At 40.2% G+C, this 16370-nt stretch overlaps 1 protein-coding gene across 1 annotated transcript in view; it reads left to right on the forward strand.

The window, feature by feature from the left end:
- The window catches only part of PTH2R (parathyroid hormone 2 receptor), a 94718-nt gene extending 78716 nt beyond the window's left edge, over window positions 1–16002 (forward strand). The window contains exons 10-13 of the mRNA XM_007966070.3: window positions 2846–2940; window positions 9980–10118; window positions 12117–12158; window positions 14733–16002. Of these exons, the coding sequence (XP_007964261.1) occupies window positions 2846–2940; window positions 9980–10118; window positions 12117–12158; window positions 14733–15128 (672 nt within the window). The 3' untranslated portion in view covers window positions 15129–16002. The remainder of the gene's footprint in view (window positions 1–2845; window positions 2941–9979; window positions 10119–12116; window positions 12159–14732) is intronic.
- Window positions 16003–16370: the final 368 nt, after the last annotated feature.

Here is a 16370-nt window from a genome sequence, read left to right on the forward strand (position 1 = left end):
TACAGGCTTGAGCCACCGCGCCCGGCCCTTCTTTTCTTTTTTTAGTGGCTTAGAAGAACATGCATTTGTTCTCTTACAGTTCTGGAAGTCAGAAGTCCTAAAATCAAGGTGTCAGCAGGGCTGCCTTCCTTGTGGAGGTGCTAGGGGGAATCTTCATCTTTTTCAGCTTCTAGAGGCCACTGGCATTCCATGACTCTTGGTCCCTTCCTCCATCATCAAAGCCAAAAGTGTAGCAATTTCCACTCTTAAATCCCTGGCCACATCCTCACTCGAATGCACTTTCTCAAACTCTCAAGTCTTTGTTCCTTTTCCCTCCCTTTGGGAGGATTCTTCAAATGTCTCCTAAATTGCCGAATTCATTTTTTTGCTTTGTCAGATCTACTGTTTGTTGTTCTAATATTGATTTTAAAACTTGGTTATATTTTAGATTCCATATAATCTTTTGTTAATCCATCCTGCTCTTAAATTTCTGTCTCCATCTCAGTCTACTCTTAACTCAATTCTATTTTATGGACACTATAGTGCAGTGATTAAGGGTTTACAGTGTGGATACAGGCTGCATGGGCTGCATTAAGGCCCTGCCATTTGCTAGCTGTGTGGCTGGGAAAAATATGTGGAATCTGTGCCTCAGGTTCCTCATCTGTGAAATGGGGACAAGAAAATGCCTGTCTCATAGAGATGCTGTGAGACTAAGAGTCAATTCATTTGCCATGGTTAGTAGTCAATAACGTAGTTTCTAATTCACCCATAGTCTATATTTTTCTAAATTATTCAGAATAATTATTTAGAATTTCATCCATCTGTTGTTGCTTGTATCAGTATGTGTGTATACATGTCATGTGTGTGTTTGTTACTTATCTTTTAAGGCATCAAGTTTTACTCAGTCTTAATATTTAAAAATTCTTAATTCTTTCCATAATCAATTTGGTTGGCCTTGAACGTATCTTCTCAGTTATTAAATGGATGGACTGTTTGGCATGTATTTCCTTTAGTCAGTTTTCTGGGAGTGGGAGGTGCAGATTTATTTAGTGTAGTTTACTAAAGGACTGAGTGCTTGGTCCCGGGCCTTTTAATAAGGTGAAGCTTAAGGCTGGCTCGTCAGAAGCTGTCTATACTTCTTCCTTTTCCAGGACAAGGTGTGACAAATGGCAATCCAGCTAATGTTGCCCCACAGCTCTCCCAGCTTCAGCTCCTAGCACTTAGTCCTTCCCCCAGCCGTTCCATGCATCACTCCCCAGTATCTTCACCCCAGCTACATCCTGTTGCCGGGGGCTGTTGTCTTAGAGGGACAGGAATTAATGGGGCATGAAATAAATCTTGTCATTCAGAAAGTTGCACTCACGTGCTTCTTTCTCAGTGACCTGAGCAGTACTCAAGTAGCTTTTCAACTTCTCATTAAAACAAAATCTGTCTGTGGGCTGCGAGTTGTAGTGGGTGAAGATGGAAATCCTCAGCTGTCATGTTTTGCATCTTTTTGTCTTCCTGAACAGAAGGTATCAGATGGTGGTTAAGGATTCACAATACAGACTCACAAAGACCTGGTTCAAATTCTAGCCGATTGATGGGTATTCCAGGTTAAAACAGTTAATCTCTTTGAGGTAAAGTTTCTTCATCCATAACAAATGGATGTAAGAAAATAAAAGTGTCTCCTCCATGCTCATGTAAGGTTTTAAATTAGAAAATGTTCAATAAATGGCAGCTGTTATCAGCCTGGAAGCATCCCTTTCCTTTCATCAGCTCACAGCACAACTTTGTTTTCCCCCATGTGTGGGGCTCAAGACCTAGCCCTCAGTTCTTGTAGAAAGTTGTGATTGTTGAGAGGTGCTCACAGGGTTGTCAGTGGTAGGATAGCAGAGAGGTTGGTGGGGTGTTCAAGGCTGATACAGACAGTCAGCTGAATTTGGGACTGAGATACACAAATCCTCTGATAACCAAATTCCCTAACTTCCAGAAGAGATTGAGAACTCTGCAAGACAAGTTATCCCCAGGACTGCAGGACTTGATGACTTTCTCTTCTGCCCCTGCTCTGGCAGGGACACAGTGCTTACTGTTGGCAATCTACATTTCCATTATTCCTAAGCACTAGCACTTTCTGGAAAGCAGACATTTCCCTGAATGGAGGGACACAGAATTTCAGGGCTCGATCTCCTTATGACCCCAGACCTGGAGATATGTTCTTCATCTTCATCTGGAATGTCTTCACTGATCCTTGAGGTCCTCAGACAGAAAGGGATTTATTCCTTTGACACTCCCCTCCCTCCCCTTTTAAAAGCCAGGACTTGATTATCTCTAGTGGTATTCACACTTACAACATTTAAAAAAAATCAATCTAATTGACTACACTGAGAGCCTTTTCTTATATAGCATCTTACTTCCCTTAAAAAAAAAAACACCTCATATCACCTTCACCCAATACTTTTCATACATCATAGACAGAGTGGATCCCCAAAATAGCTCTATTATTCCTCTCCCTAAAGTAGAGACATAGCTGGGAATTCATTTTAAAGAGGACAGTTGATTACATTTATATAATAACTGTTACCCTTTGTCCTGCCAGTTTGCCCAAGGGCTTCATCTAAACTTCAGTTTAGAAAGGCCCTGTGGCTCCCGGCAGATCATCCTCTGGTATTTTCAGTGTTGTTGAAACTTTATATTTCTTTGTGTTTTCATGAGGGTCAATCAAGAATCACTAGCCTTCCAATATCTGATCTCAGGTTCCCCTGTTCACATTTGTGAAATGGGTAATTTTTCTTATTTGAATGGAAAAAAATTTCAATTTATGTAAATGTTTATAAATATCTTGAAGACTAACAGTAATTCTTTGTAATCTTACCTTCTTTTTCAGCTGAATTTTATTCTGTTTCTGAATACGGTTAGAGTTCTAGCTACCAAAATCTGGGAGACCAATGCAGTTGGGAATGACACAAGGAAGCAATACAGGTAATTTCAGGACAGGCACCATCAGAGGACATATTTTGGTCCTTCCTTCCTTCCTTCCTTCCTTCCTTCCTTCCTTCCTTCCTTCCTTCCTTCCTTCCTTCCTTCCTTCCTTCCTTTTCCTTTCTTTTTCTTTTTGGCAGAGTATCACTCTGTTGCCCAGGCTGGAGTGCAATGGCACAATCTCAGCTCACTGCAACCTCCACCTCCCGGGTTCAAGCAATTCTCATGCCTCAGCCTCACGAGTAGCTGGAATTACAGGCGTGCGCCATCATGTCCAGTTAATTTTTGTATTTTTAGTAGAGATGGGGTTTTGCCATGTTGGCCAGGCTGGTCTCAAACTCCTGACCTCAGGTGATCCACCTGCCTTGGCCTCCCAAAGTGCTGGGGTTACAGGTGTGAGCCACTGTGCCCAGCCTTTGGTTACTATTTCAAGTAAAGAACAGATATAAATTGATTTGAAATACCTTTAAGAGATTAAATTTATGAATGTATATTTATTGTGTGATTTATCAGAAAAGCATATATATTAAGAAAAACATAAGTAACCCCAAGGACTACCCCTTGTGCTTAAATTCTAAGTATATTTTAAAATCTGTTTTTAGCAGGTTGGGATGTTCCCATCAACCGTTTGTGAACTCACAGAAAATATCTTGATGATCTTGGCAGACAATTTTATTTGCATTCTATAAATATGTCATAACTGAAAAGATCAAGTAGATTTGCTGTATTGGTTCTAATCTTTACATCAAATTGTCTCTCACTAAATATGCAAATGTATTGATTGAGAGAGGTCCATTCTTCAGCCTTTCATGAGGAAAAGGACAATCGAGTGTTTGTGATCGTTATCAAACTATCTTAAGGTTGTGTGCATTTCTCATAATGATCATTTTGGAAATTTTGAATATTAGTGGCATCTATCCAACTGGACATCCAGTAATCAGGTAGATGTGGATTTGGTTTTATAATCTTCAGTTAACTATTTATTTCTGCCTCAGATTGTTATGAAATGCTATCTCAGACATAGAGAGGAAAAACATCATAGTCAGCATTTTGATCTTCTCTCATGAATCTTCCATAAGTCCTCGTTGATTTAGTCCTCTCCACCATTTAGGTCGTATTTACTGTTGAGTTGCAAAGACTACAGGTATGGCCTGCAGGATTCACAGTATCCTATGCCCATAGGATGCACAGTATTTACAAATCAGCAGCTGCCAGTGCCAGTTATTTTTCGTGTGCTGTCAGTGGTAGTATTATACATTGTGCATGAGTTTACGGTGAAAGGTCTATGCTAAACTAACACAGCTTATCTCACATGTCACATCCCATCTGTGAAGACACAGGCCAAAGGATAGAATAATAAGAAATGTAAATAACTTTTCACTCTTCTTCATAAAGTGGAAGAGTGTAGTGGTGTTTGGAAGCTACTTACTTCTCTAGTTCTAAACAAAGCTGCTTATTTCTATAGTTCCGAATGACATGAACTAATATTTTTAGTAAAGTGGTGCCCAAGGGACATGAGAAATTTTGGAGGGAACAAAGGGTGACCTCTTTTAAAAATGGATAGAATAGACAACATTTTGAATTAATTCGTGGAGGATTATTTCCCAGAACAATTGAAGAGAATAATTTATCAAGGATTGAAATAATCAACTACTGAGAATTCAGAATAACTTTGAAATAATCTGGTGCCCAGAAGATTTCAAGTATGAAATTGTTAATTAGAACAGTTTAGACTAATGGAAGTCAGAAAAAGTATTTTTCAGCCAAATACATTTTTTAATGGCTGAGACATATTTAATATCCTTAATTATGTCCAAAGTTAAGCCACAGATAAAAATGTAGTGAAAAGTGACTCTTTTTTTCAGAGAAAAATGTGGGAACCTATTTGACACCAGTTTGAGAATTCAATTCCATATTCTGTTTCTGAGGCCATAGATTTTCAAGTTCAAATAGCATCTCACTTTTTAAATAGGCTTAGGAAAATTAAATCTGGGTCCCTGTCTCAGTGACATTCCTACAATGAGGGTTAATTGAGTATTTAAATTTATATCAGCTAATTTTTGTACCTTTACACTTATCTTCCATTCTGTTATTACCTTTGTCTAACAAATGTTCAAATATTCTTGCTAAAATAAAATGATACAAAATTTCCAAATGGTGGCATCTAAAATGGTTACAAAGCATGTTTCCATGCATACTACTATGAAAAACTAAAAGCACCTTTCAGAGCTGAGATAATCTCTCCAGGTGAATGTGCGCTCACACACACACAAGACAGGCTTCTGAAAAGTACATAAAATCTCTTAGTTGGCATGGTGGTTTAAAATGGAAAGGAGTTAATCAATCAGTTCTTAAAATAATTTTTTATTTTGAGATAATTGTAGATTCACATACAGTTGCAAAAACCATACAGAGAGATCACATATATCCTTTGACCCATTTCCCTCAGTGGTGACATAGTGTATAACTACAGTTTACAATAATTTACCTTAAAACAAAATTGTGTGAGTAAAATTCAATCATCTGTTAGATTTAATAACACAGATAATACATTTTTTTCCCTTTTAAATTACAACTCAATTGCTTCATAAAATAAGAAGAGGTTGCCAGGCCTGGAAAAACAAGAGATATGAAAAAATGCAAGATTTGGTGAAAAAGAATATTTGGATGTTTTGACTAATTTGACTTCCCATTTAATGTTAGACAAAACTCATATTTAATGTTTATTATTTTTAGAATAAATCCAACCAGTATTTATCATGTAGCATGCTAATAAAGAGGAGAGGTTTTAAGGCCGCATCCATCACTTACTTCATCACGTTGAGTGGATACTTTCTCTCTCTGAGCCTCTATCCTCTCTTGGCAATGGGACAATAATAGCTCTCTCCCATGGTTGTTAGAATAAAATGAGGCAACCAGCATGGGATGTAACAGGAGCATGGTGCTTGATGGCCAGTAGCGTCATTTGCTGAATGCCCTCCTTGAACCCTCAATTTAGGTGGGGATGGGTAGAGACAGAGAGAGTGAGAGTGATAGATATTATGATTGATTTAATTAAATAAAATGAGGAAAGTACCAATAGAGATGCCCATACAAAGTGCTATGTATACAGAAAAGAGGGAAGGATTAATTCAAGGCCATGGGGGATCAATCATGAAAGGCTTAAGAGCAATAGTAGTTTCTTTTTAAAACTAAATTGATTCTTAAAAGAAAATCAGAGATTTTCTAGAGCTGCTCACCTGGAGAGAAATCACCTAGGGAGAGAGAGCACAGAATTAGGCATCTATTTTCTAAACAGAACACTGAGTCCCAAAAACACCTGACTTCTTTGCATTCCTCTCATGGCTTTGCCCTTGGACACAGAGCACACCATGTTTCCAGCAAGCCAGAAGACCGCTATCAGTTGGTACATCCCTGAATCATCTTATTAGACAGCTGTGCATTTTCAGAGAGCCAGGGTGTAAAAACGTACAATGTGCGTGGGTGACCATATGGACGCTGAAAAATATCAGTGCCCAGGATTGCTACATGATTTGAATAGAGAGTAAATGTCCATTTTAAGTGAACAGCCAGACCCATGACCCACGTACACATTTGCCTGGCATATGCAAACTAGCAAAACTCATCAATATTCACAGGGCTATAATTAGTTACATTCCACTGGACAGAATTTGTATTTCTATGGGCAGGAATTATTTGCATCACTGTGGTAGGCATATTTCTATACTGGCCCCCAAGATTCCTGCCCCTGGGTGTATAAGCCTTATAAAATCCCTGCTCCCCCAATATCCTTCGCCTTGAGTGTAGGTAAGACCTATGATGGGGTAGCCTTTCCATTGGTTAGTTTACTTTATATGATAAAGATGTTAGGATAGTCATTCCTGTGATTATGCTGTGTTATATAAGAGTCCATCCTGTGAGCCTGGAGAGAGATTCTCTGGCTGACTTTGAGGAAGCAATCTGACATGTTGTGAGGGCCTATAGCTAGAACCTGAGAGAAGCCTGCAGGTATTGAGTGACCCCTGGTTGACAGCCAACAAATAGTCCTGCAACTGCAAGAATCTGAGATTTTTCTAGCAATGTGAATGAACTTAGAAGTGAACCCTGAGGCCCAGGTAAGAATTCAGCCAACACCTTAATTTCAGCCTTGAGAGACTGTGGGCCAGGGACCCAGGGTATGTGCCTGGACTCCTAGCCTATAGAAACTGAGAGAGAATGAATGAGTACTGTTTTAAACCACTAAATTCATAGTAATTTGTTATACAATAGAAGATGAATATAATTACTACCGGTTTTCTATAAATGAACTTCTATCTCCATGGAGTTGTAAAAGAGCTTAGTTCTAGAAAAAGAGGGAGAAAACCCAGATGGCTGAGCCTGCAGGATACCCACTACATTTTGGTTGCCTAAAGCAACTTTGCCTTAACTCTGCATTGAACCAAACTGTCCCTAATGTTCACATTTGTGATAATTTCACAGTGTGCTCCATTGGTGTTGTTTTTGTTTTCACTTAGTTTTGGGCTCCTAGTCATACACAGTAGGAAAAATCAGCAGCTTGATTCTGAGAACAGTCTCTGGGAGGATTTACCCTTTCATCTTAAAGGAGGAAATATAATTTTTGTTTCAGAGTGGTGTTCAACAAGACTTTCAAGGTTTTGCAAGTGAGTTAACGCTGTCTCCTTTTATCTGATTAGGCTGAACTATAAAAGGCCATGAAGGTACTCAGTGTCCTGCCCAGACAGGTAGTGATGGAAAGAGGGCACTCACCATCAGGATTCAGGAGAACAAGCACATCCCAGGGAGCCCTGACAGTTGAAAGGACTAGTTTAGTCAGAGGAACCCGCTGTTTATCAGGGATCTTACCTTGGATGGAACAGATTTAAGGTAGATTCTTCATATTGAATAGACTATAGGTAACTTGAAGTATGAGGTGTGAGGACCAGGAACAGCATGGGAGAAAGCCCATAGGCTGCAGGGAAGCTCTGAATGTGAGGATGAGTGGGTGGAGCAGATGGTTCAGGCACCAGTGAGAGATAAGACACACAGAGGACAATGAGGTGGAGCAAATGTGCAACCCCCACTACATCTACATTAGGCATTTCAATATGATTTCAATATGATTTTATGGGACACTTTAGCTCCTATTGTCAAGAGGGTTATGATAGGAAAGTGTATGTACATGGAAGACAGTTCCCAGTGGAGCCTGAGAATATTATAGCTCATATGGACTTCTAGGCCCTATTTCCTCATTTTGGAGATAAAACTAAATCACAATCACACACGTAGTTAATATCAAATCTGGAACCTGAATCAAGATCCCTGCAGCCTTAGTCTAATGTGATCTCTACTCACTCACAGAGCTTATTTCCAAGAAGAAAAACAGATAAATAAAGCAGCTGGAGGAAAGACTAGTGAGAAAGGAAGAGGATCAATTGTTTGAGATTATTAGAGTGTAAATAATTCACAGAGAAAGGGAGATATTTGCAATAAGTATGAAAGAAGAAGCCAGATTTGGCAATTTCTTGGATAAAAAGTATAACGTCATCCACCTTAGGAAAACCTCCCAGAAAATGGTATGCTTGAGGGTGCTAGCTATCTATTGCTGCAAAAGGAATGACGACAAACCTAGTGGCTTAAAACAACTCCCTTGCTATTTCCCAGTTTCTGTAGGTCAGGAATCTAGGTATGAATCCCCTGCTTCAGGATCTCTTACCAGGCTGCAACTGATTTTTCATTTGGGACTGTGGTCTTATCTTAAGGTTGGACTGGGGAAGAATCTACTTCTAAGTTCATGTGATTGTTGGTAAGATTCAGTTACTTGCTGGCTGTTGTCCAGATGCCTCCTTTCCTTGCCACATGGGCCTCTCAGTATAGCAGCTCACAACATGATAGCTTACTTCATCGAACCAAGCAAGAGAGCCAGTCTGCTAGTGAGATGAAAGTTACAGCCTTATGCGATGTAATCTCAGAAGTGGCATGCTGTCATCTTTGCCATAATCTACTGGTTAGACACAAGTCCCAGGTCTTGCCGACACCTAGAAGGAAAGGATAAAACAGGGGCATAAATAGCAGGCGGGGGATCATGAAGGCCCACTTAGAATAGCCATCATATTGGAAAGCCTGGGATTCTTCCAAATACTTAAGAAAATTTATGGAAAGAGGCAGTTAAGGAGAATGATAAAAATATATCAAACGACTTAGTTTGCCAAAAAATAGACAAAATAGATCTATAGGCACTTTGAGACAGAGTATTTGGCAGAGAATATTCAGAGAAGGCAAGATGAACTGACCACATATGGCTCATAGAAAAATATAAAATGTGTCCCAAAATAAGCATCATCAGTGAAAAATGGAGATACAAATGTAAGAAGAAACAAGGGAGTAATGAATTTTAAAATGAACAAAATAAGCTGAACTACTTCTATGAAAGTAAAGGCAGTTAGTCTGGATGGAAGTAATACTTCTTTACGTCTCAAATATAGAAGTTAAAGGAAACTTAGGACAGAAAAAAGGCATTCTACAACTTTATGTAAATAGTATCCTTTAAGCAAGAGGAGTGGAAATGAGACTGGAGAGATTTATGGGATAGCAATTATAGGGAGTGAGAATAAACTACCTGATTTAGTATGTAAGTGACAGAAAGAGGAGGGAAGGGAAAAAACCAGCAGAAGCAGTGGGATCCAAAGAGATAGGGAAAGGTCAACCCAAGCCTGGACAACATGGCGAGACCCCGTCTCTAAAAAAAAATAAAAAAATAGCAGGCATGGTGGCAAGCACCTGTAGTCACAGCTACTTGGGAGGCTGAGGCAGAAGGATTGCTTGAGCTCAGGAGCTCGATGCTGCAGTAAGCTGTGATCACGCCACTGTATGTCAGCCTGGGAGACAGATAGAGTGAAATGATGTCTCAAGAAAAGATAAAAAGAAAGGGTCAGTCCCACCCCCGTTAGCTCTGCTAAGTTTTTTTTTTTTCCTCCAGCACGCTGTCTCTACTGAAAGGCACTCTAGTTAATGAATGAAAAGACTTGCTGTTCTCCTTTAGGAAACTGGCCAAATCGACCCTGGTCCTGGTCCTGGTCTTCGGAGTGCATTACATCGTGTTCGTGTGCCTGCCTCACTCCTTCACTGGGCTTGGGTGGGAGATCCGCATGCACTGTGAGCTCTTCTTCAACTCCTTTCAGGTAAAGGGTGCTGCCTAGTCAACTGATTCTTGTAATTTGCTTGCCTTCCTTCCTTCCTTCCTTCCTTCCTTCCTTCCTTCCTTCCTTCCTTTCTCTCTCTCTCTCTTCCTTCCTTCCTTCCTCCTTCCTTCCTTCCTTCCTTCCTTCCTTCCTTCCTTCCTTCCTTCCTTCCTTCCTTCCTTCCTTCCTTTCCCTCCCTCTCTCCCTCCCTCCCTCTCTCTCTCTTTTCTTTTCTTTCTTTCTTTCTTTCTTTCTTTCTTTCTCTCTCTCTCTCTCTCTCTCTCTCTCTTTCTTTCTTTCTTTCTTTCTTTCTTTCTTTCTTTCTTTCTTTCTTTCTTTCTTTCTTTCTCTTTCTTCTCTTTCTCTTTCTCTCTTTCTTCTCTTTCTCTTTCTCTCTTTCTCTCTCTCCCTCCCTTTCTTCCTTCCTTCCTTCCTTCCTTCCTTCCTTCCTTCCTTCCTTCCTTCTTGCTTCCCTCCCTCCCTCCCTCCCTTCCTTCCTTCCTTCCTTCCTTCCTTCCTTCCTTCCTTCCTTCCTTCCTTCCTTCCTTCCTTCCTTCCTTCCTTCCTTCCTTCCTTCCTTTGCAACCTTTTGCTCTGCCCTCTCTCTGGCTTTGGTGCACCTGTGTGGGGAGTCGGGAGTGGCAGAAAGGTCGATATTATAGTGCCTGTGCTTCTCTGTCCTGTAGAGGTCAGGTTAATCCTCTGCTCACAGCAGGAGCAGTCTGGAACTGTTCCTCACACAAAAAAGCCTGGACAGAGAGTTAAGGAAATTTCTTGCTATAAAATATATAACACCTACAAGAATGAGGAACTCTGCTTGTGTGTATGGAAGATAAATAAAAATAAAAGAAGGTGAAGGCAGGAAAGAGAAAAAAGGAGTGGGGAGGGGAGACAAAACTGAGGAAGAGGTTGCTGGCACACATTTTATCTCATTTGAAGCTATAATTACCATCATCTCTCACATGGATTACTCTTTGTCCTGCTTACTCATTTGCTAGTCCACATATGATAGTCTGGAGAATCTTAAGAATATAAATTTGATCATGTCATATACTTGCCAGAAATACCCGAAGTTTTCCAGTTGCAGTCAGACTAAAACTCACATACCATTGTTTGGCATACACAGCCCTGCATGTCGTGGAACCTGTCTGCCTCTCACCCTGTATCACACCAGCCTCCATGTAGCTCATTAAGTTAGGGCACAATATTGCTTCCATACGTTCTGTTGCTTAAGTTCACCTCTGCCTCCAGGGCTCACACTTGTATTTCCTTTGCCTAGACTGCTTTTTCCCCAAATATTTACACAGCTGGCTACTTGTTCTTGTCACTCAAACCCACTTGAATATCACTCTCATAGATACTTTTTTGAGTTCCTCATCTAATATATCCACTACGTTACTCTTTTTAAAATCACTCATTTTTTTTCTTGCATAACCTTTATCATTTTTCATTTTTCTCATGTGCTCTTTGTTTATATTTTATCCATGTCTCTTCCTTTCTAGAACAGGGAACTTGTCTGTCTTGTTTACGTTGTTTATCCCTGCCCCTGTCATGCTGAACATCTACCACACTGCATAAGCTCAATACATATTTTTGAATGAATGAAATAAAAGGTGTCTTTGTATTCTTACCATGTATTTTATGTTTGTAGTTTTCAGCATTTACAGCTTATAACTTCCTTTTACCAAGCAGAGGACAGGTATTATGTGATCCATGGGTCACAACATAAATGAAACTAATAGGATAGAAACCTATTCCTTGTGTGTCTTGGAGTGTTTTATGAGTGACTTATTTGGTTCAGCTGACACCAAGGAAAGACGTCAAACAAATTTAATGTAAACGTAAGGATTTGGAAACACTAGGAGAGAATAATTTGTATATAATTCTCTGAAGGAATCACAAAAAACAATTTTTGGACGTACACGTTTTGACACAAGATGCTTTAGTGCTGTGAGTTTTGTGAGTTGGCAGTGGGCTAATATTCTCTTTTGTCTGCAGGGTTTCTTTGTGTCTATCATCTACTGCTACTGCAACGGAGAGGTAGGTTTGTAGGAACCTTGGACATCCCACAGGTCTCACTTCAGCTTGTAAATGGCCATCACAATGTATCCTGAATCTCTTTAGAATTTCCAGGATTTACAGGATGGAATGGGTGAGGAGAAGGAAGCTATTTTAATCATAAATTATTTTGGAAAAGAAAAATTAGTGTAAATAACCTAAAGTCTTCCTCTTCTAGTACTTTTAAATGTGAACTCATCTGTAGACTCTGATATTAAAAAGCAACTTGTTGGAATACAAACAGACACTTAGATGGACAGTGAACATCATATTCCAGTTAATACTTCTATTCCGTTTCAAGTTCTGTACAAAACTCAAATAAAAGTTTCCCTGGGACAAAGTCTTTCAACAATTTTGATGTTTTTTGAACTATAAGATGATGGTGGGACAATTTCAGTTCATTTAGGAGTTGGCTGGAAAGATAATAATACATTTTACCTTGTAACTTTTAATATGCCCTGCTGTTGGATGAGCTGCCATGTTTCTTCTCTCAAATTTTAAGCTTGCTGCAGGCCCCAGAAGTGCATGGATACTTTTATTGCGGTAGACCCGCTGATGCTTCTGACCATGTTTAGGGTTTGGACATTGTGGCATGCTAGTCCAGTACTTGCAGAAAGAGCTTAAATTAGTTTCCTGACTTACTTCTGTATTGTTCTTACCTTATTTTGCAGGAGGGGTAAGTAGTTCAGTGTAAGAGTTAAAGAAAGAGGAAAGAAACACAAAAAGCACTCAACAGTCAAAGACGGATTTATTTTGCAGAATAACCCTGGGAGGGGCTTCTGGCCAAGTTAGGTCAGAAAGCCTTCTCTCTTACAGACTAAGAGCTTTTAAGGGTTCAGGGCAGGAGAGCTTATAACAGGCTTGGAGTGCTTCTGTGTCTCTTTGTCTTGCTTATCTGGGAGGGTGAATTTTTGTGCGTCTTTTCTCATACATCTTCCTGCAGCTGCCTGCACACCCCCTCCTACCCCCACCCTCTGAGTCTGCTTTTAGCTTCCCTATCTTAGTGCACCTAAAGGGAAAGGAATGGGCTTATTAGAACCCACTGTTTTACTGGGGTCCATTGTAGACTGTGAAGTTTGGTGGTTACCCAAGAGACTTTCCCTACTTCCTCTGTGCCCGAGCTTTCTTACCAGTGTTTTACTGTCTGCTCTTTCTGGCTGCTTGTTGTTAGAAGGGAAGGGAATTTCCTCAAAATGCACGAGGTTAGAAAGGGAGCTGGAACTTAAAGTGGTGGCGTTTGTCCAAGATGACGGCGCTTCTGCTCTGTCAGTCGGGTGTTGATTTTTTTTGCCAAGATGAACAGATAGAAGTTTGTTGTTTCAGGTGACATCAGCATACCAGGTTTCCACTGCTTCCCATGGAAATTCCAACTAAGCTCCTTTCTGAAAAGTGGCAATTGAAGTAGAAATGAATCTTCAGTAGTAGGAATGGAAGTAAGAGCCCCCACCCTTTTAAGAACGCATTTGCAGTGCCTGCTTTTCTATCCACGAACCTTCTTTTCTCACTCTGACTCCTTCAGGCTGCCGATGCAGACAGATAGCATGACAGTTACATCTCAAATTGAGTACCTTCTATGCCATTGCTCAGCCTCAGCTGGTGCCAAAGACATCAGCAATTTAAGTGGTAAAAACGGATTTTATTCAGTAACTGCTGACAGTAGGGGAAAGAGCTGAGGCCAATTCCAATTCACACAGAGGCGATTTGGGCATTTTAAAGGGAGAATGAGGGAGGTGGACTGTAAGGGCTCAGTAGAGTCAGAGAAGTGAAAAAATGTTTGGTCAGTGTCAATATGTTTAGGCCAGCTGTGCTACCAAGCAGGCAGTTAAATTAGAATTCTATCTCCCACAGAGACTGGGAAACAAGAGGCCTTATCCCTCTTGATGATTATATTTTGAAGGGATGGCTCTCAGGTCTTTGAGAGAGATGCTTCTGAATTACAAGAGCTGCATACTTACAACTGTGAGCCCTTTTTAGTAAATGCCCTAAGAAAGGGGAGTCATGGGCCTATCATCAGGTGTGTGCTAGCTACAGCAAATAGTCAGTTCTCCTGGCAGCACTGAGCTTTCTCAGGCAGGACTATCAATGGCTGAGATCATCCTAGGGAAACCACGTTGTGCTGCTAGAAGCCGGCTTGAGTTTGGGCGGGTCTCAGTGCAGGGGTTCCAATGGGCTTGTCATGTGCCAAGAAGGAGTTCTGAAGTTCTCACCGGCACTGTTTATCTTGAGTTTCTCTTCCAACCCAGAATCTCTTTTTTTTTTTCTCTCCGGTATGTCAGATATTTCTATTGGCTGCATTTAAACTTCTATTTAAATTCTGATCTTGGACAAGCCCCTTTACCTCTCTCTAAGCTCAGTTTGCTCACCTCCAAAACTAACACCTATCTCAAAGGTTTTTTTTTGCGGTTGAGAGAAAATACATAGATGAAGTCCGTGGCAGGTAGAGGAACCTCAATCAGTGATTGTTGCTGTCTTTGAAATCAAGGCAAACCTCCTTGTAACAAGGCTGCAGGGTCTCCTTTAGGATTTCTCATGCACAACCTGTTTCTTGTGGCTTAGGTTCAGGCAGAGGTGAAGAAGATGTGGAGTCGGTGGAATCTCTCTGTGGACTGGAAAAGGACACCGCCATGTGGCAGCCGCAGATGCGGCTCAGTGCTCACCACCGTGACGCACAGCACCAGCAGCCAGTCACAGGTGGCGGCCAGCACACGCATGGTGCTTATCTCTGGCAAAGCGGCCAAGATTGCCAGCAGACAGCCTGACAGCCACATCACTTTACCCGGCTACGTCTGGAGTAACTCAGAGCTGGACTGCCTGCCACACTCTTTCCATGAGGAGACCAAGGAAGGTAGTGGGAGGCAGGGAGATGATATTCTAATGGAGAAGTCTTCCAGGCCTATAGAATTTAACCCAGACACTAAAGGATGCCAAGGGGAAACTGAGGATGTTCTCTGAATGGACATTTGTGGCTGACTTTCATGGGCTGGTCCAATGGCTGGTTGTGTGAGAGGGTTTGGCTGATATTCCTATGCTTGAATTCAAAGGCTGAAAATTCAGAGTTAAGGTATTACTTAAAATTTTTAGGCTCCATGAATTGACTCCTGTAAATACTAAAGACGTGAAAAGGCAAGTGTCAACGGAGTAGTTTATTACCTTCTCTTGTCATCAAGTTTTCCACTAAATTAATGTACGGTATTTTCTCTGTGATTGTTCATTTTTTTCCTGCTACTTTTGGGTAGAAAAAAGTTTCAATTGCTTGGTGGTAGCTTTCTCTCATATATATCACCCTAAATATAATGAAGATCATTTAGTGTGTATCAGTTTCCTTTTAGAAACTAGTATTCTCTTATTTCTTACTTTAATGTACTTCTATCATTGCACTTATTTTGCCTGTGCATAGGGGCAATTAGGATCTAAACAAATATGTGGGAAGATAAAAGTTCTAAGAACAAGTACTTGCTGGAAAATTAGTTGGCTGGACATTGATAAAATAATGCATTTATAACAATTACACATGTTTCTAGGAACAAGGAAAATTTCTCAAAAAAGAATATTTCACACATCCCTTCTTTTGAATGTCCTCTTTGTGACCAGCAGACCTCAGGTCTTCACTCTTTTTTCTTTGTAAACCATGTCGTGTAGAAAGGTTTCCTCAGTTAGTGAGCTTCTGTCTGCAAATTGATTTTGTTTGTAATTTATTTTGATAGCAAATCGCACTGCATCTGTATCTTTTTCTTGTCTGAGCTATTACTACGTTGTACATGGCATATGGGATCAATTAAAAATTTGTTTTAAAAATACATTTTGGATCACTTTTTAAAATTTTTCTTTCAGTGTCTCACTTTATTTTTGAGAAACAACGAAACTTCCCTTCTGTAAATGTACACATATCAACATTTAGCTTTTGTACTTTATTCAACTTGAAATTTCAGTATGTTGCAGTTTTGAAAACTTTTATTGAGGGCATGTTATGTATCGGCAGGCATGCTGCTAGGTTCTTACAAGCATTCATTTATTTAATTCTCACTATAATTTATGCAGTAAGTCTTATTACTGTTGCCTCTTTTACAGATGACAGTGTGACTTGTAGGCGTGGAGTTAACTTGCCCAAAGTCGCCCAGCTGGTCATTGACAGCTTTATTGACTTTAAGTCCCATGTTCTTAATCATTATGTTGTATTGTCACTAGTATATATGT

This window comes from Chlorocebus sabaeus, chromosome 10, assembly GCF_047675955.1.
Source record: "Chlorocebus sabaeus isolate Y175 chromosome 10, mChlSab1.0.hap1, whole genome shotgun sequence".
In the NCBI taxonomy this organism is placed as follows: Eukaryota; Metazoa; Chordata; class Mammalia; order Primates; family Cercopithecidae; genus Chlorocebus; species Chlorocebus sabaeus.